Source organism: Rhinolophus sinicus, chromosome 12 (assembly GCF_057876585.1).
Source record: "Rhinolophus sinicus isolate RSI-liver-muscle chromosome 12, RSI-T2T, whole genome shotgun sequence".
Lineage (NCBI taxonomy): Eukaryota > Metazoa > Chordata > Mammalia > Chiroptera > Rhinolophidae > Rhinolophus > Rhinolophus sinicus.
In genome coordinates this window covers 39391739-39410745 of record NC_142512.1, presented here as the reverse complement: position 1 = coordinate 39410745, position 19007 = coordinate 39391739, and the positions used below count along the sequence as shown (strand labels likewise).

Here is a 19007-nt window from a genome sequence, read left to right as displayed (position 1 = left end):
GAAATCCACAGTAAAGCCTTTTGTCCCTGCATTCCCCTTGCTCTTTCTTGCCTCCTGACAGACCTAGGTGCTTCCCCATAAGATGATTGATAGATAGATAGATAGATAGATAGATAGATAGATAGATAGATAGATAGATAGATAGATAGAGATAGATAGATAGATAGATAGATAACCAACCCAATTTAAAAACAAAGAATTTAAATAGACATTTCTCCAAATAAAATATACAAATGGCCAAAAAGCACACGAAAAGGTGTTCAATATCATTAATCATCAGTATAACGCAAATTAAAAACACAGGGAGAAACCACCTCATACCCACTAGGACGGCCAGAATAAAAAAGACAGAAAATAACACATTTTGTGAAGGATGTGGAACCTTCACACGTTGCTGATGGGAATGTAAAACGGTGAGGCCACTATGGAAGACAGTTTGACAGCACCTCAAAATGTTCAACACGTAGTGACCACAGGACCCAGCAATTCCACCTGCAGGCATCTACCCAAAAGAAATAAGAACATGTGTCCACACAAAACTTGCACATGCATGTTTGTAACAGCATCATTCATTATAGCCAAAAAGTGGAAACAACCCAAATGTCCAACAGAGGAAGAATAAACAAAATGTGGTATATTCATACAATAGAACGTTATCGGGCCATAAAAAGGAATGAGGAAATGATACACGCTATAACATGGATGAACCTTGAAAACATTATGCAAAGTGAAAGGAGTCAGACACAAAGGACACATATTGTATAATCCTACTTATGTGACATGTCCAGATAAAGTAGATTTGGGAGACAGAAAGTAGATTCGTGGTTACCAGGAGCTGGGGGCGAGGTCAGAGGGGAGATGGGGAGGCATTGCTAATGAGTATGGGGGGTTTACAGGGGGAGGCGATAACAAAAAAGCTCTAAAATGGACTGTGATGATGGTTGCACAACTCTGTGAATATACAAAAACTGGTAATACTTTAAAAGGGCAAATTTTATCAGATGCTGGACTTAGGTGAGTACTTCTTTAGGTATATAAATGTTGAATAACTATGGTGCACACCTGAAACTATAATATATTATTTTACGTTAGCTATAGTTTAATTAAAAATCTTTTTTTTTTTTAAGGGCAAATTTTACATGTGAATTGTGTCTCAGTAAAGCTGTCATTTTCAAAAAAGGAAAAGAAAAGAAGCTGGAAGGGGAGGGGAGGGGAGGGGAGGGGAGGGGAGGGGAGGGGAGGGGAGGGGAGGGGAGGGGAGGGGAGGGGAGGGGAGGGGAGGGAAAGCAGGGAAGGGAAGGGAAGGGAAGGGAAGGGAAGGGAAGGGAAGGGAAGGGAAGGGAAGGGAAGGGAAGGGAAGGGAAGGGAAGAGAAGAGAAGAGAAGAGAAGAGAAGAGAAGAGAAGAGAAGAGAAGAGAAGAGAAGAGAAGAGAAGAGAAGAGAAGAGAAGAGAAGAGAAGAGAAGAGAAGAGAAAAGAAGGTACATTTTGGTATGTCCCTTCTCTTCTACCTTCCATTATCTGCCAGTGCCTCCCATTTGCCAAACCTACCCAGAAGCCAGAGGTCAAAGTAGTTTGGGAAATGTAGTCCACTGTGACACAGAGCAGGGCAAGGGAAGGATGGGGTACAGTTCTCACAGCTTTCACTCCTCTCTGACACCCGCACACGTGGTATTCAGGCTATAAACATTTGTTGAATCAATAAACGGCCCCTATTCCCCTGCCTTGGGCTGGGCCGCTCTTCTTCACTCTTCAAGGCTGCTTTGGGAGTTTTTAAAATATAAATGACCTGATGATTCATAATCCTATGACGAGTGAGTGGGCCATCACTCTGTTACCTTATCATATGCCGTGGTCCCAGAAGACACAGAAAGCGCCCTGGGTGAGGCTGAACTGGAGGGAGGAGCAGGAGTGGGAGGGGCAGCGAAGAAGGTGGTTCCTCTCACAACTTAAAAGGGGCTCATACCACTTCCTCCCCAGACTGGGGAGCTCAAGCCCCAGCACCGCCTTCCTGTGTGGTTTCAGCTGCCCAGAGAGTGTCATGGACTTGGGTGAGTGAGCCTCCTTGTGTGAGAAAGAACAGTAACGGGGTCACTTTGACACCCAGACTGACTTTGTGGAATGGGGGTAGAAGGCATGGGGGAGCCCACCGGAGAAGTCTGGTTCTGTGGGTGGGGATCAGTGGCTGCTCCCAGAGAATGTCACCCTGTTCTTCCAGGCACGAAGAGTGCATCTTTCAGGCCTGGGGAAGGGGGTGAGCATTGTGACCAGGACAGACAAAGGGGTCGGAGTCGTGTCTTCTAGAACAGTAGGTACTGAAGAGGGCAACAGGACAGGGGTTAGTGGTGATCTGGACAGCACCTATTCTCCCTGTCAGCTTGGGGTGATGGGTGAGGCTCTTGGGACCTGTTTCATTAGGAAAAAATTTTCAGAGGGCTCCGGACTCTCCCCTCCCCCTGCAATTCCCACCTTTCTCCTCTGCTGACTAGGGATTCAAATCGCTGTTCTCTTGGGGTGAGGTGGAGGAGCAAATTCAAGGTGACTGCATTGTGCAAATGATACCAGGCAATGCATGCAAGCTGGGTTGTCTCTCAGTTACACATGTCACCTGCTTTGCCATTGCCTCTCTCAGGCTAAAGGCTGGGTGAGCAATATAAAATGGGACAGCATGGGGCACTCGGCTTGGAGAGGTCATCTCCCTGCCTCACTCACTTCTAGCCAGGCAAATGACTCTTCCTTTAAATAAATAAATAAATAAATAAATAAATAAATAAATAACCCATCCTCTGGTCTAACCCATCCTCTGGTCTCAACTAAAGGGAGTACAAGGGAAGCCCTGAGGGGGTTCTGAGGGGTTCGTCCAGCTCCAGATACCCCCTTTATAATCTCAGTTGTGGAGTCAGACCCACGGAGGCTACATAGAAAGGTCAGGTTCCTGGATGGCGGGCTTTCACCAGCAAGCAGGCACCACAGCAGCCTCAAAGCCACAAATGGTTGAATTTAAAAAGTGAAGGTTCCCTGATGCACCCTGTGCTGTCCTCACCCCTCCCCACCACACCACAGCCTCTTGACTTCATTTCTGCCTTTCCCGTCCATCCAGAAACCTGGTGGACGCAGCAAACTGAGAGGGTTAAAGTAGCCACCCCACCCACAGACTATCCCTAGAAGGCAGGGTGCGATTCTTACTCTGAAACCCAGGTGCTTTGGGGGTGTGAGCAGAAGACGTCTGTGAAATGAATGAATGGCCTTAAGAATGCTGAGCTGATTTCAGTGTTTTCAAATCTCTTCCAACTCCTCTCCTCCCAGCAGCCCACCCTCTAAACCCACCCCCCTCCCCAGCCATCTACCCCAACTTACCACAGTCGCAGAATGCAGACGTCACCCACTAGAGACCCTGCTCCTGACTGACCTCTGTGAAGGAAACCAAGCAGTGTCCCAGTGGTGTGCTGGGAATGCTGGAAAACCGGCTCCCCGGGGTGAACAATGGCCCTGACTTGTAGTGCTTGCCAATGTCCATAGTGTAAACTCTCCCACCACAGCTGATTTCAAGCCTCTAGCCTATTTCAAGCGATGAAATGACTGAACACAGAGTTGGAGAGAGATTACATCACTGGCTAATGAGCCTGTTAGAGCCAGCTCCAGTACACTACTGAGGGTCCTCCCCCAGACTTAGGTTTGGGGGTGCTAGAACCCATGGGCTGTGATGCTGGGAGGAAAGGCAACCTCTGGTCCAGGGGGAAAGGCTGTTCTTGCTGCTTCACTCTGCTCAAGAGAGCCCCAACGGCCAAGCACGAAATACTGGTAGGAGGGAAAGCCACTGAGAAGCTTTTGCTCAGAATAGTCTGTTTTTCTCTTCATGTGCCCAGCAGAGAGCAAGGAGTGGATGAGGGGGCAGAGTTTCTGTTACACAAAATGAAAATGCCAAACCAGAGCTGAACGGGTCTTTTTCACGATTTGAATGAGAAGCCTTGAAGTGCCTTTCCCACTTTTAACACATGGGGCCTAAGACCTCAGAATTCTCCAAAGCACGGAAAACGAAACCCGCCAAAGACTCCTCTCTCACAGCTTGGCCAAAAATGGTGGCAAAGGGAGATGCTGAAGGAATTTAGGGCCAGTCTCTCCTGATCTTCTTGGAGCTTTGCTGGGGAGAAGGGGAATGCTGTAGGCTGGGGGAGCTTTTGGAAAAATCTCTCCTCTTTGCTTGGACTTTCTTTCAGTGAACTATTAATATCATTGATTGGGGAATTCAGGCCTGACTACTCTGGTGGAGAGAAAAACACATTTATGTCAATACACCACTGTGACAGAGTGAGAGATACAGTGCTAAGAAGGTAATGGGCAAGGTGCTTGTACCAGTCAAGGGGGCCCAGGATAGGACAGGGATAGAAGACTCAATTGTCATCAGAGGCCAACAAGGTAAATTGCAGGCATGGACATCAGATGGAGTAAGTAAAGGGAAACAGAGTGAATCAGAGGGTGCAAGCCCCACTTAAAGGCATCCAAATCCAATTTTTTATAAACTCCATGCAGCCAAGCAAGTATCCTGGGGCTCAACCTGCAGGTTCCCAGATGGTCAGCTCTGGCAAAGGTTAACAGAGATAAGAAAGAAATAAGTTGAGGGGGGATGTGAAGAAGATTTTTCTTTTTCAATTAATTGAGTTAAAGGATGAGATTTGTGTTTCGGAAGGAATTCTGTGGCAGCAAAGCCTTATGTCAGGGCAGAGGTGGGATCAGCTCTGAGATGCTGGGGGCGAGAAGCAATAGAACTGGGTGAATAGTGGGATGTGGGGGAGTGAAGATTCCCTTCATGCTCCACAGAAGTCCCTATATACAGTAGGCTCATCGGAAATGTAATGTTACACAGTAGTGAGAGTTCCATTCAAATCTCACAACCATCTCTTAGCAGCTGTGTGACCCCAGGCAAGTGGCTTAACCTCTCTGGGCCTCTATTTTCTGGAATATAGAATGAGAATCACAAGAGGTAGCTCACAGGATGTTATGAGGGAGACATACATAACAACTAAGAGGCAGCACAGAAGAGTGGTTAGGAGTACAGTTGCTGGAGTCGGACTAGTTCAAAGCCCAGCTCCACAGCTAGCAAGTCATGACCCTGGGAAAGGTACTAATCTCGCTGTGCTTCATTTTCCTCGTTGCTAAATGGGAATGATAGCAGTACCTACCTCATAGGGCTTTTGTAAAGATGAAATGATCATACATGGAAATGGTGCCTAGTGAGAACTCAGTAAATATGAATTACTTCACTAGACGAAGCAGTTGATATCATAGTGACTACAAGATTCAACCAGCTCTCATCCATCCTTGCGTGTTGTCTAAAAGAGCATCCCCAGGCCTCTCACCTTCTCTCCAGTTTCCTACCATTTTCCTGCTTCTTCCCTCCCCTTCTTCCGTCCGCCAAAAAGAACAATTGTGTTGGCAAGTGAGGAATTCCAGAGAAGAAAAAGTTCGAGGTAGCTTTTGTGGCCAGTCGAAGGGCAGCCACGATTCCCTGGGTGGCCTGAAGAGCCTGAAAATGTGGAGATAGAAGTTCGGGGTTTGGGGGAGCAGCCAGCCAGCAATGCCCTCCTCTCAGACAAGAAGGGAGTTTCTCTTGCTGGAGATTCAGGTTGGAGTCCTAGGGAATTTTCATGATGATCCTTACTAGAAACTCAAGACCTCAGAAAATACCCAGCATATATGGCAACGACTTCTCACCCCCTGAGATTCCCAACTTCACTGGTCCCACCCAAGCTGCTGCCCAAAGCAGTTGCTTTATGACTTTGTAACAGCCAGAAATGATCTGACTCATGGCCGCCAACCAGGCCTCCTCTGCCACACAGCAAAGTTCCCCTAAGTTCCCAATTAGTTAACTTTCTTAAAAGTGTCCTGTTCTGGTCCTACAGGATCCCTGCTCATTCACCATCTCCAACACACCTGGAATGTGAAGTCACACACACACACGCACACACACACACCAGTGCCCCACCACCCCCACCCCCTACCCTAGCCAGTGGCAAAAGAAATGGGACAGGACCCAGAAGAATGCGTTAATGGAGTAAAATAGAAACACAGTTCTTGCTCCTCATATCTCACCCGTTTTAACTTGTCAAAACTTTGAGGTTTCTCGGTTCTCACTGAAAGTCAGAGCAGGCTTTCTCTAGAGTAACCGAAAGACAGCGTTTGGTTAAAGAAACCTCGAGCACTTCACATCAAGATGAGTCAGTGGAGGATGGGCAGTGAGTTCGTTGGACCCTACAGAGAGTGTGGTTAAGAGCAGACATGTGGACACGAGATCAGGGGTTTGAGGGGAAATTAAGTAAAGAAGGGGGCATGAGAGAAGGGAGCTATGAAGTCGCACAAGGATCCATTCCCTCCCAGGACTGCAAATACTCAGGTGCAAGCTGGGGATGATGGGACAGTGGCAGCCTGTCCAAAGAAATAGAAGACATAGGTAGGAAGACAGGTCCAAGTAGACAATGGAGGGCTTGACTGCCGTGTTAAGCATCAGGGACTTCTTCCTTAGGGTTGTAAGGATTTAGGAGGAGGGAGCAGTGGGGGTTGCCTCCGAGTTATGCTTTAGTAAGACGTGTCTAACAGTAGTGTGCAGTATAACTTGTTTGAGGGGGAGAAATACCTACCTGTTTATATGGCTTGGAGTCCTTCGTCCTTTCCCCCCAGGAACCACAAGCAAAGCATCCCTGCCTTAGGCACCCCCTCGGAAAACATGTACCTCAACTTGGATGTCATGTGAGGAGATCTCCAGCAGGTGGTGCTGTAGCCAAGGGCACAGACTCACTGGGAATGCGCAGCTTCCTCTTGGGAAACAAGACCCTTTGCTTGCTTGAGGGGAGTCCCAGCCTCCAGAAGGTGCTTGACGCAGGATCCCAACCATTTCCCTGTCCCTACTGAGACTGGAGGTGTGACGGGCCAGCAAGTCTTGGCTTGGCATTCATTTGTCGCCTCACAGACTCTCTTCTGTGGGCCAGACCCTGCCAGGGAACTGAGGGTCAGGTGAATGGGGAGGGGGCTACAAAGGTGAAGAAGGCACAGCTCTTTTCCTCAGGGTGCTCCCAGGCTGTTAAGTGAGATAAGATTTCTACATAAGTTACCCTGTGAACTCCCTGCTCAGAGGAAATAAGTTCCAGGTCCAGCCCTCAGCTCAGCCAGAGCAGAGCTGAGCAGCCAAGGGCCTGTCCTCCATCTGCAGCATGGCAGGCGTGCTAACCTGGCGTCCCAACCCACTGTTCAGACCCAAGGAGAGCCTCCTGACTTCCGGGCTCTGGTCAGGATCCCTTCCCACCGCTGACCTCACGTTCCCCTTCCACTCATCTCCTAAGGCCCTGGATTAGAAGCAACTAGAAGAAGAGAAAACATATACACACACTTCAGTCAAGCAAAAACAAAAAAGTAGTTACCTCAAGAAACAGTCTCCATCCCACCAGACTGCCACAGGACAGTGTCCCCTTGGTGTTTCCTCCCTTGAAGGGCGAGCAGGGCTTTCATTCATTCAGCAGTATGCAATTCCTGGTCACCTCCTCTCCTGTAGTCTGGGCCTGCGCTGGGTAAAGGGAAAGAAGGCAAGCCGAAAGGATGGGCCAGGTGACCCATTGACCCAGTCAACACTGGATCAACACTGGATCACTGTTGAATGAGAAGGTAATGGGGAGCCCCAAGGGTCCCTGAAGCACTCTCCCATCCGTCTCTAAGAGGCTAGTGAGTAACACCCCTCTCCCCAGTCCTATGAACCACCCTTTTTCTTCAGCCAGCCTCCCTCAGGAGACACTCAGGGCTTTGTATGTGGCTGACCACTCACCTGGATGCAGGTGAAATGCTCCCAATGGCTTCTGGCACCAGAGCAGTACAGGACACACACACACACACACACACGCACACACACACACCTCCCACCACCTCAGGGCCTTGCTTCCTGCATAACCTGAAGTGGGAGGGGGCCATTCAGACCCAGGAGTCAAGGTCAGGTGAAGCCCAGCCTTGAGGGTTGGTCTGGGCAGGATGGACTTGTCAATTCCAAAAGAGGCCCTGAAGAGCCAAGACGGGGTAGGCTGCCCTGCATCCTGACCTGCTCCTTTGGGGGCCCTGGGAGCAGAGGAGGAAGAGAAAACGAGGGTAACGAGGCTGGGCAGCGGGCCAGGTGCTTTGAGACACAATCTGGTTCTGATGTTCTGTTTCGGCAAACACAGTTCCTGGAGCTTGTGATGAAAGTTCCCAATAGCATCTCCCATCTCAGTGGCTTTCTTTAATAACAAAGAGCTGTCCCTGCCAAGCAATAACTTTCTCACCTTGTCTCCTGCAGGGAAGCCAATGAAAAGCGTGCTGGTGGTGGCTCTCCTTGTCATTTTCCAGGTAAGGTCTGTTCCCTCCACTATACCCCCCACCACCCCCATGCCCAGGCCCACCCCTCCTAAGCCCGGGGTTCTGGTGTAGGAGCTGGGCATTTGCCGGAAGGAAACAGACCCAGACACTAACTCACTCGCCATTCATTTAGCTGATGGCTGCCCCTCTCCATCTACTGAGTGATCCTAGAAAGCCACGGATGTTCTCTGAACTTCCTTTACTCCGTTTAAATTAAAACATGAGAGAAAATAAGTTACCACCACCTTCCTCACCCCATTTCCAGTATCCCCATCCAAGAGACAAAAATGTGGACTCCAGCTGAGCTCTTGGAGAGAGAAGAGCTGCAAAAAGCAAAGTCTGCCAGGTTCCTGGGTTTTGCACATAGGTGTGTGCACCCACACGTGTAAAACTTCATATGTTTTACTGAGCTGACAAAAGAACTTTTAGTGTGGGGGCCTGGTTCCTATCCTATCACCCCAAGGCTGCTTCCCTCACCAACCTCCAGCCAAAGGCTCCCCTAGAGGCCCAGTTCCCTTTAGTGAAATAAAGAGACCCATCTGAGCACCACTGGATGGGGGAGAAAGGATGGGGTCCAGGACCCAGGAGGCCACATATATTAATAGGGGCCTGAACTCTGCAGGAGCAAAAACCCCCAATTTACAAGCCTTTGTTTCTCAATCCCAGAAATGGAGACAAAAAATCTGTCACCACCAAGTGCCAAAGTTAGAAGAAACTAACTCATGGAGTCAACTCTCCCCCATTTGTTGGGGGTGGGAAGTCTCTCGGAGGGGGCGGGGGTGGCTGAGACAAGAGCTGGAGAGGCAGTGCTTCAGATTTGGCTCTTCCCCAGGTCTGGAGGCCAGAGGGGCAGCTTTCCAGGAGCTCTGGCCAGCGGCAGGCCCCAAGCTGGGCACTGTTCCCAAAACCCCATCCCAGAGGCCCCCCCGGAGCTTGGGCTACAGCCCATAGCCTGGCCCCCTTCCCCATCACCACTCCCTCCCCTCTCTCTCTCCTATTTCCAGGATTCAGGAGGGGCTATATTGCTACCAGGGGAGACTGGGAAGATTGGGGAGGGGATGAGGGACAGCTAGGGCTCTCTCTTCTCTTTACTTGGGGCTAGAGGTGGCTCAGATGGGACAGGACGTGGTGGGGCTGTGGGCTGCAGAGGTGTCAAGCCTGATGGCCCATGGAGGGGGGTAGTAAAGGGGGAAAAGAGAAGGCAGGACGGGGTGGTGGGGAGCATGATTCATAGAGGCGAGTATACGGAAAGCCCAGAAACCCCTTAAGTCCAGGGACCCCAGATTTAAGGCCTGGCCCTTCCTATGAGTAGTTCTCCAGAAACCCATGCTGCAATCAAACCCAGACATGGAGAAAGGGATTGCCACTGACTTTTCTTTTCGAGATAGCAATGCCAAAGAAAAGGCCCCTGGACATTATTTTGTCCTCCTGTCCCCAAGCAGGACAGTGATGCATCCAGACTTTGTAAGTGAGAAAGAGACAGGAGACAGGCACATCGGGAGACTGAGCTCCACTTCTGGCTATGTGACCTTGAGTTAGCCACATGGCTTGTCTGAGTGCCCCTATCCTCATCTCTGAAGCCCCTCCAGCTCCCCCATGGCATGAAAAGCCAGAGCCCAATTCCCAGAGGAAAGACCATCAGCTTCTAGCCCAGCTCCCAGCCTTGCAGCCACTCAGCCATCACTGTGTCGTGGGGCACAGACGCATAAGAGACGTGTGTGCCCTCCTTCATTGATAAAATCGCAGCAGGTCGCCTAAACCTTCACCGTACCCTACAAACAGGCTAAAAAAAGCCCTGAGCAGCTGAGCCCTGCTGATTGAGATCTGCCGGAAGAGACTACAAGGAAGAGAGAGGCAGAGAGGTGGGAGGAGAGGGTGGGAGCCCAGAGGGGGAGTGGGAGACAGAGCTGTGCTTCCTTTCGGGGCCTCCAAGTGGACTGGGTCACAGCCGAGGCGGCGCCAGCCCCGTGGCCCCATCATCCACGCCTGCAATAGCTGTGGAGTTCAGTGTACTGGGCACGCATTGCCTGAGCCGGACTGTGCCCCGGGCCCCAGGGGTCCATACGTAGAAGTCTTCTAGTCTCTCACCACCCATGATCATGGCAGCTTGCCCAAACCAGGGCTTCACAGCTCTTCAGAGCTTTTGCCTTCCTCTTTTCACACTCCAGGGCCTCCTCAACCTTAACGCCAAGGTGGATTTTCCCTCAGAAGCTGAGGTATTTTGTAGGCCCCCTTTCCAGAAAGCTCTTTCTAACAAGTCCTAAAGGAGGCTCAAAAAGAAAGACACAGGCTCCCACTCTCCTGGAATTTCCAGTGAGCTAAATAAAACCTCTGTGGAGATGAAATGGTGCGAGAACCTGCGTTAGGTACCTCACAACAACTATGTGAAAGAGATCGTATGCATCTCCATTTCACAGATGAGAAAACTGAGGCACAGAGAGATGAAGTGTATTTAACTGGCTCAAGGCTCATTTGACCCCAAAGCCCAGATTATTTCCAGTCCGTCGGCACATGTAAGGTTGAGTGTCTCAGAGCTGGCAAACTTGAACCCTGGTTACTTATTAGACATGCAGAACTTCAGGCCCCACCCCAGCCTATTAAATCAGGATATATGTTTTAACAAGATCCCCGGGTAACTCATATACATGTTAAAATTAGAGAAGCGCTGATTTCAAGCCAAAGAATCACCTGGAAAGTTTAGAAAAACAGATTCCTGGCCCCTGCTCCCTGAGATTCTGGCACAGTCGGTCTCAGGTAGGCAGGGTCCAAGAACGTACAGGTGATGCTGCTGACGCTGACGATGGAGACCAGTCTTTGACACCACTACTCTGGGCGATCCCAGGGCAGCAAGGTTAAACTCACTTAGCTAAGCTGGGTCACATTCCCGTTTCCTGCCCACAGGTGTGCGTGTGCCAAGATGAGGTCACGGATGATTACATCGGAGACAACACCACAGTGGACTACACGCTGTTCGAGTCCGTGTGCTTCAAGAAGGACGTGCGGAACTTTAAGGCCTGGTTCCTCCCCATCATGTACTCCATCATCTGCTTCGTGGGTCTGCTGGGCAACGGGCTGGTCGTGCTGACTTACATCTATTTCAAGAGGCTCAAGACCATGACCGATACCTACCTGCTCAACCTGGCCATGGCGGACATCCTCTTCCTCCTGACCCTTCCCTTCTGGGCCTACAGTGCGGCCAAGTCCTGGGCCTTCGGTGTCCACATGTGCAAGCTCATCTTTGGCATCTACAAGATAAGCTTCTTCAGCGGCATGCTCCTGCTTCTTTGCATCAGCATTGACCGCTACGTGGCCATCGTCCAGGCCGTCTCGGCCCACCGCCACCGTGCCCGCGTCCTTTTCATCAGCAAGCTCTCCTGTGTGGGCATCTGGATGCTGGCCGCTGTGTTCTCCATCCCAGAGCTGCTGTACAGTGGCATCCAGAAGAGCAGCAGCGAGCAAGCGTTGCGGTGCTCTCTCATCACCGAGCACGTGGAGGCCTTGATCACCATCCAGGTGGCTCAGATGGTGGTGGGCTTTCTGATCCCCCTGGTGGCCATGAGCTTCTGCTACCTTGTCATCATCCGCACCCTGCTCCAGGCGCGCAACTTTGAACGGAACAAAGCCATCAAGGTGATCATCGCCGTGGTGGTGGTCTTCATAGCTTTCCAGCTGCCCTACAATGGGGTGGTCCTGGCCCAGACGGTGGCCAACTTCAATATCACCACCACCAGCAGCTGTGAGCTCAGCAAGCAACTCAACATCGCCTATGACATCACCTACAGCCTGGCCTGCGTCCGCTGCTGTGTCAACCCTTTCTTGTATGCCTTCATCGGCGTCAAGTTCCGCAATGACCTCTTCAAGCTCTTTAAGGACTTGGGCTGCCTCAGCCAGGAGCAACTCCGGCAGTGGTCGTCCTGCCGGCACACCAGGCGTTCCTCGATGAGTACGGAGGCCGAGACCACCACCACCTTCTCCCCGTAGAGGTTCCCCTGCTTGGACTAGAGGGACCCCTCCCAGGGCCCCCGGGTCGGGGACAGGGAGTTGATGACATGACTCAGGACCCAAAAGCTGCTGAGGGAAAGGCAGTTCTTCTGGCCATTCGAAGGCCTATCTCATGGTCAAAACCTGTGCCACAGAAGACAGATGAACCTCGACCCAAACTACCTCAACCAAGCTTGCAAAGATATGTGGCTGATACAGCTAAAAAATCCGGCAACAGTCCAACACCAAGGCTGTTGTCCCCCCGAACCAAAAACCAAAAGTGAAAGTCAAAAAAGTTCACACCTCTTGGATCAAAGGGATAGGTGTTGATGAGAGCTAGGTTGGTGGAAGGACCTGGGGAGCCCTCAGAATGAAACTGCAAGGGCTGAGGTAAAGTCTTCCAGAAAACAAGGCTTTGTCTCCAATACTAGAGGTGGTGGGGAGACTTCTTGGCTTGGCAGGGAAAGGAGGACGCCAATAGGTCAACTAACTCTCGGAATCCTTCCCTCCATCTCTTTTTCCACTGTCATCCAAGCCAGCAAGAAATGGCAGTATCCAACCTCCCTACAAACATACTTGCCCCTCTCCTGCTGCCTCTTCTCCGGCTGTTGCCCTCCCAGGCTCTCCACAGGGAGGGGTGTGGTGTTTCCTACAGGCCAGGCCAGCTGCCTCCAGCCAGCCAAAGCCATGTTCCCAGCCAGGGCTCTGGGGTGGGGATGATGCGTGGCTAGACCTTCTCAGGTCTCAGCTCTGCTAGGATGGAGGAGAGGGGAGAGGGAAAGGGTAGGGGCCGGGGCGTGGGTGACAAAGCTGGCTGCGGAAGGCCAACGAGCTGCTTCTTTGTTCTTTGTCACAGGGACAAAATACTTTTCATCCTGTTCTGCTTTCAATTCATTAAGAGAGCACATTTTACTCATACACAAATAAAAGTTTTCCCTTGAGGAAACAACAGCTTTAAAAGAAAGGAAAAAATTTTTTTGGTAAATGGCAAATGAGTGTGTTCTTGTTTTGCAAACCCCCACGCCCCACCTGACTATCCGCACTTCCCTCCTCCCCCCACCACCCACAGTCTTCATTTCTCAGAGATGCTCAGAGCCAGGAGGTCTACGGGGCTACTCTCTTTTCAGCCCAAGAGGCTGAAAAGATGCAGGAGGGCAAATACAGGCTATCCATCTTGCAAATAGCCTTCCAGAGCTCACGGGGCAGGACCAAGGCCTTTGTGGTCAGCAGTGACCCAAGGAGACTGGTCTGCACTGCACTTTGGAGAACCAAGTGGTCCCTATAACCTCTACAGCTGGCAACTCGCTCTGATCCTTAGCAGTATTTACAGACTGAGCTGTTCCCCTATCCTAGGTCAGTCTGGAACCAGAGCCCCTTCCCTTTGTCTGTCCTCTCAGGCTCCCAAAACTGGCGTTTAGAGGGCGGGCCTCTCCCTGGGCTCGGAGACCTCCACACACTGGATTAAGGGAGCTTGGGATGGGACCCCTGTGAGAGGCTGCACCCTTCCCTGGAGGCTTGAGAGCCAGGTCCGCCCATGACTCGCCCTCCTGGCCGCCGTTACAGCAATGGCTTTCCATGGTATGGATACCCATCATGGAGGGGCAGGGACCAAGGAGAGCCACAGCCCCATCCAGGCCCAGGATCTGTGTCACTAGGTGCCCTGATGTCCAACCAGATTTCTGACTTCTCCAAGCCAGAGAGAAGGTCAGTCCAACCTGTGATGTATGAGGAGGGAGGTGTCTGAAGGGCCCAGCGCTGAAAGAGCCCGGGGCCTGAGAAGGGCCTGGGGGTAAGTGTGGGGCTGAGACACTCATGGGGAAAGGTGATTCCATCCATTTCCCAAAGTGAAAAGAGCCTCCTCACAAAATGGAGGCTGCCTGACTAGGAAGCCCATTGTCTGATCTCCTTAAGCACACGACATTACCCTCCTCTGAGGGGAGCCCTGGGCACAATTTGTCAGCCAGCCTCCAAGCCAGGCACAAGTGCCCTGGGAAGAAGGAGCCTGGCACAGGCGCGGGCAGTGTGAAACAGCGATCACAGCCACGGCATTCAATATTAAAGACAACACTGCCACTGTGCATGTGAGTGTGGGGCGAGGGGTGATCCCAGCACGCCTGCGAGGCCCGCGGGGGACGTGCCCCATGTGTGTAAGGGGGGCCCATTGTTGTGCACATCCTAATGGGGTTACAGGCGGGACAAAGATCCTCCGTTCCTGAAGGGGAGGAATAGGACCAAGGTCATGAACAGGAAGCCAGGCCATCCGCACGGACATGGCACCTTGGCTCCAAATACTTTTTTCTAAGGTAAATGGACGTCTCCGAGTATTTACAAAGACAGCAAAACCCCCAGCAATGTTACTTGCCCAAACTGCTTTATCTCAGGAGGGCTGACCTTGGCGGGTTGCTGGCCTGGTCCTGCTCCCTTGCCCAAGGCTCTCATGTGCCTACGCTAAGCCTATGAAAAAGACACAGACTCACTGGGGAGCACCCTCCCCCAGAGCATGCATATCTATCTGTCTATCTATCTATCTATCTATCTATCTATCTATCTATCTATCTATCAATCATTGATCTATCTCTTTCTCATCTGCTTCATACAACTGCCCCTCATCACAGGTTCACGGCCCCCAAGCCCCTCTGCGTCTCCTGCAGCTTTCCCCTTCTTTCCATCACAAGCCCCCTGTCCCCTCATCCCTCCCAGCTGCAACTCCCAGCCACAAATCTGTCACTTCAGCCAGAAGCACCACACTTCTCAAATCATGGACTCACAGAGCTTCAAGGGACCTCAAAGATCCAACAGCTGGTCCAACACTCCATCATTCTCTAGATGGAGAAACTGAGGCCCAGAGGGAGAAACTGACTTGCTTAACAGACATTGCAATGTAGGGATATTGGATCAATTTGCTTTGGAGACCTGAGGATCTGGCAGGACTGCGGGAGGCGGGTGGGGGACGCACAGGCTCTGGAGCCCAGCCAGCTTTGAATCTCATCTCTCCTGCTTCCCAGCTGTGTGACCTTCAGCTGTTGCTCAACTGCTCTGAGTCTCAGATTTCTTAAATGCAAAATGGAGAGGATTTGGCAAATGCCTGGAATGTTGAGTGTGGTAATGAGAAGCATGGACTCTGCAGCCAGACTGCCTGGTTTGAATAGCAGCTGCACTACCTGTGCCTCAGTTTCCTAATCTATGTAATGGGCATAACCATAGTACCTACCTCCTAGAATTGTTGTGAGAGAGAAAAGAATTCATATATGTAAAATGCTGAGCAATCCTTATAAAAATGTGGTTGGTAATCATTAAGAGATGTTTCATAAGTGGTAGCTTAAAACAAAAAAGAGGCTAACTGCAAGGAAACCAAATTCAATGCCTTGGCCTCATTTTCAGCCCAATACAATTCGTAAGTCAAGCTGGAAGGCAACTTTGAGATGCGTTAGTGTGTCCTTCCCACCCATTGTACAGGTAAGTCAATGGGGCTCAGAGAGGGAAATGACTCTCCTGACATCTCTCAGGAGCTCTTGGCAATGCTAGAACTTGAATCCAGCCTCCAAGCTCCCATCCGGAGCTCTCCCCCCAGACTTCCTGCACTCATTTACACAGCCACCCCCCCCACCCCCCCACCCCCGGCATACACCACCCCATCACACACCTTCCAGCTCTTCTCTGCAGGCACCATCCCTCTCGTCCTGCGGCCAGGTCCTTAAGGAGAACCTCCTCATTTCCCCTGACATTGTTCCCATCCTTGCCATTGGGCCTGGAAAAATAAAGTGCAGAAGAAATATGGTCGTGGGCCCAAAGGCAATCAGACAACTGATCTTTTTAAGAAAGGATCCTGTCTGGGAGGTAGGTTTTCAGTTGCATTTCTGTGTTAAGGGTGAACAGTCCAGCCTTATGGGGGTAAAGGCAAGTGAGATGGGGGAGCAATTCTGAGTGGGGAACAGAAGGCATAGGATGGGGGTACAGGGGTGGGTTCTAGGGACTAAAAAGCTGAGGGCCAGACTTGGAGAGTATTCTCAGTGAGCAGAAAGATGCCCCCACCTACATACACACACACACACACACACAGCTTCCGGGGCCTCCAGATCTCAGGTGAGGTGAAAGGGGCTGCATTAGTCTTAGAGACCTGTGAGGTCATGGCCTCCTTTTCTGGGAGGGGGTTAGAAATGGCCCAGTTTCCTTGGTCTGAGCTCCTAGAAAAATCCCAGGGGGAAAAAGAGGATGGGACTCTCCTTCATCTCTAAAGAGGGACTCTGTCAGCCCTCCCAGTCCCCACCCCAAGGGAGCAGATGTCCCAGAGGTGTGGCAGGGAGTAGCAGTCTCACTACCCATACCCACCCCTCCTGTAGTGTCTTGTCTCTGGCCCAGAAAGAGACACAGACCAGGGATCTGCTGCAGAAAAGGCTACACAGCCCTTTGCTCACCAGCCAGAGCAGCCCCAGACTAATGCGACTCAACTGATCTCTGAAATCAGAAATGAGGGGATGTGAATTCTCCCACGGGTTCCTGTGTGTGTGTACACGTGGCCCAATTCAGACTTCTCTACTGCTGTCAGTTCCTTCCCTCCCACATTTACTTTGAGGACAGATAATAACCTTATTTTCTGAGTATTGTTCAGTAACCACAGGGAATTCACTCCCTGGGTTTTTGTATGTGTCACAGTGACCACTACATGGTTTGGCCTCCAGCTTCCTATCTCCGGGTAAATAAACACGTCCCCAAGTGAGCAGGGCGGGGTCAGGTTTTGCTGGGCTCTGCCTGGCTCCATTCCCTGATGGTGCAATAATAAGTCCAAAGGTCACACATCTGTGCCCACTGGCAAGAGGGCAGGTGAGGAAACACGACTTGTGTCCTCTCGTGCCTGTGTCAGAGCTTGCTTAGGCCAGAACAGTTTATATGTGTTCGAAGTAAATAGATGTCATTGTGAAATTCAACAGATGCTGCAGATGAAATGCCCCCAAACCCTTTTCCAATGTTTAAAAAGAAAATGTACACACGCCTGGAAATGCACGCACGTTTATTTTGTATGGTTTATGCAAACTGAATTTGAGTGACTGAAGCAAGAACACAATCACGGGCAAAATGGAGGGATGCATTCTTCCCAGACCTGGGGTATGTTCCTGTGGCGTGGCTGGAGAGCTGCGGTCCAGCCAGGTGCCAGGAGTCACCTACATGGCACCAGCTCTGTCTCCTGCCAGGAAGTGTGGGTTCCCTCCCCCATGGCTGACTCTCTGGAGACCACCATCTTCCTGCACTAACACCTGTTTCTACCACCTGCCTCCTTCACACACCCATGTCAGGGATACCCAGCTTCTGGCAACCTCTGGACTTGGGAGTCCCGGAAAAGGGGAGCAAGGAGAACGATGGGAAGCTTTCAGCCTGGGTGGTTCATGGAGACACCCTTCTGCTTTCATCTTCAGGACAAGACACAAGTCTAGACCCACATGGAATCCTTCAATCCTTGGTCAAAGGCAGAACTTGGATATTTGTACAAGAACTATCCCTGCACTGCCCCCAGCCGCCTTTCAGTTACCCTACCCCCGCCCATGCTCCTTTCCAACCAGACTTAGGGAAACAATGGATTGCCAAGAGCTTGTGAGCTTTCATCACTGGGAGAGTGAGACAGAGTTTGGGTGACAGCAGGGGTGGGGGTGGCGGGCGGATGTCACGGAATGGATTGTAGGAATCACAGAGCCTCTGGTGGAAGAGACCTTGAGGGAGTGGAGGAGGGCCTAGCTAGGAGGGGAGCCAGGATCACATTTACTGAGTGCCTATGATGTACCAGTGAGGAAACTGAGGTTTAGGGAGCTTGTGTGACTTTTCTGAGGTAACACAGCTAGCAAGAAAAATGACAACGTTGTTAGGATTTTGTCATGTACTTCAGACTATCCTAAGCATCATATCTTATCTCATTAATCCTCACAACAACCCTACCAGAGTTCCATTTTACAAATGAGAAAGCTGAGGCTCAGAGAGGTTAAGTAACTTTGCCAAAGCCACACAGCTACTACCTGATAAAACTACTAAGTGATTTTTGACCCGTTGTAGCTGGCCTCCAAAGCCCATGTTCTTGCCACTCCACTCTACAGGCCAACTAAATAGCTGTTTATTCATTGCCAAAATAAAAAATATACATATATATATATATATATGGAGCCCTTACTTTGTGTCAGGCTTTGTGCCAACATTCTCAAAATGTGCCAGCCAACATTTTTCAAAACCTACGGGATGTAGACCTCTGACCTGGGGGAGAGAGAATCAAGTAACAAAGATACAGCCCCTCCCTGCCAGAGGGATATGACCTCCACAGCAAGGCATCAACCAGGTCTTTGCTGAGAGCTTAGTCTCCCTTTATCTCCTTCACACCGTGCCTCCCACCCAGGGCCCTCCATAGGCCAGCCCTGCAGGGCTGTATGCTTTGGGAGGCAGGTGTCCTGGCTCTGCCAGACTCCCTGGGCAATACGGGTGGGTTGATTTCCCTTTCTAGACCTCCGTCTCCTTAGCTGTGAGATGAGGGAGCTGGACCAAATGATGGCTGCCATCCCTTCCAGCTCTGATGTGCTGCGGGTACCTTGTCTGGGTGGGGTCAGCCAGGCAGCGCTCTGGGTTGATGCCTGGAATGGGTGCAGGATGAGTGGGTGAGGGGCTGAGGAAGCTGCCACACCC

General features: G+C 50.9%; 1 protein-coding gene across 1 annotated transcript; it reads left to right on the top strand.

The window, feature by feature from the left end:
- The first annotated feature begins 1944 nt into the window (after nucleotides 1-1944).
- Nucleotides 1945-13335, top strand: CCR7 (C-C motif chemokine receptor 7). The gene is made up of 3 exons (XM_019747663.3): nucleotides 1945-2050; nucleotides 8311-8360; nucleotides 11271-13335. The coding sequence occupies exons 1-3, from the start codon at nucleotides 2041-2043 to the stop codon at nucleotides 12348-12350; spliced, it is 1140 nt and encodes a 379-aa protein (XP_019603222.1). The 5' UTR covers nucleotides 1945-2040; the 3' UTR covers nucleotides 12351-13335.
- Nucleotides 13336-19007: the final 5672 nt, after the last annotated feature.

Bases quoted from the DNA above. Each gene is read 5' to 3' on its own strand.
- CCR7 (XM_019747663.3), top strand. The intron at 8,361-11,270 runs GTAAGGTCTGTT...TCCTGCCCACAG, and splicing joins CTCTCCTTGTCATTTTCCAG to GTGTGCGTGTGCCAAGATGA.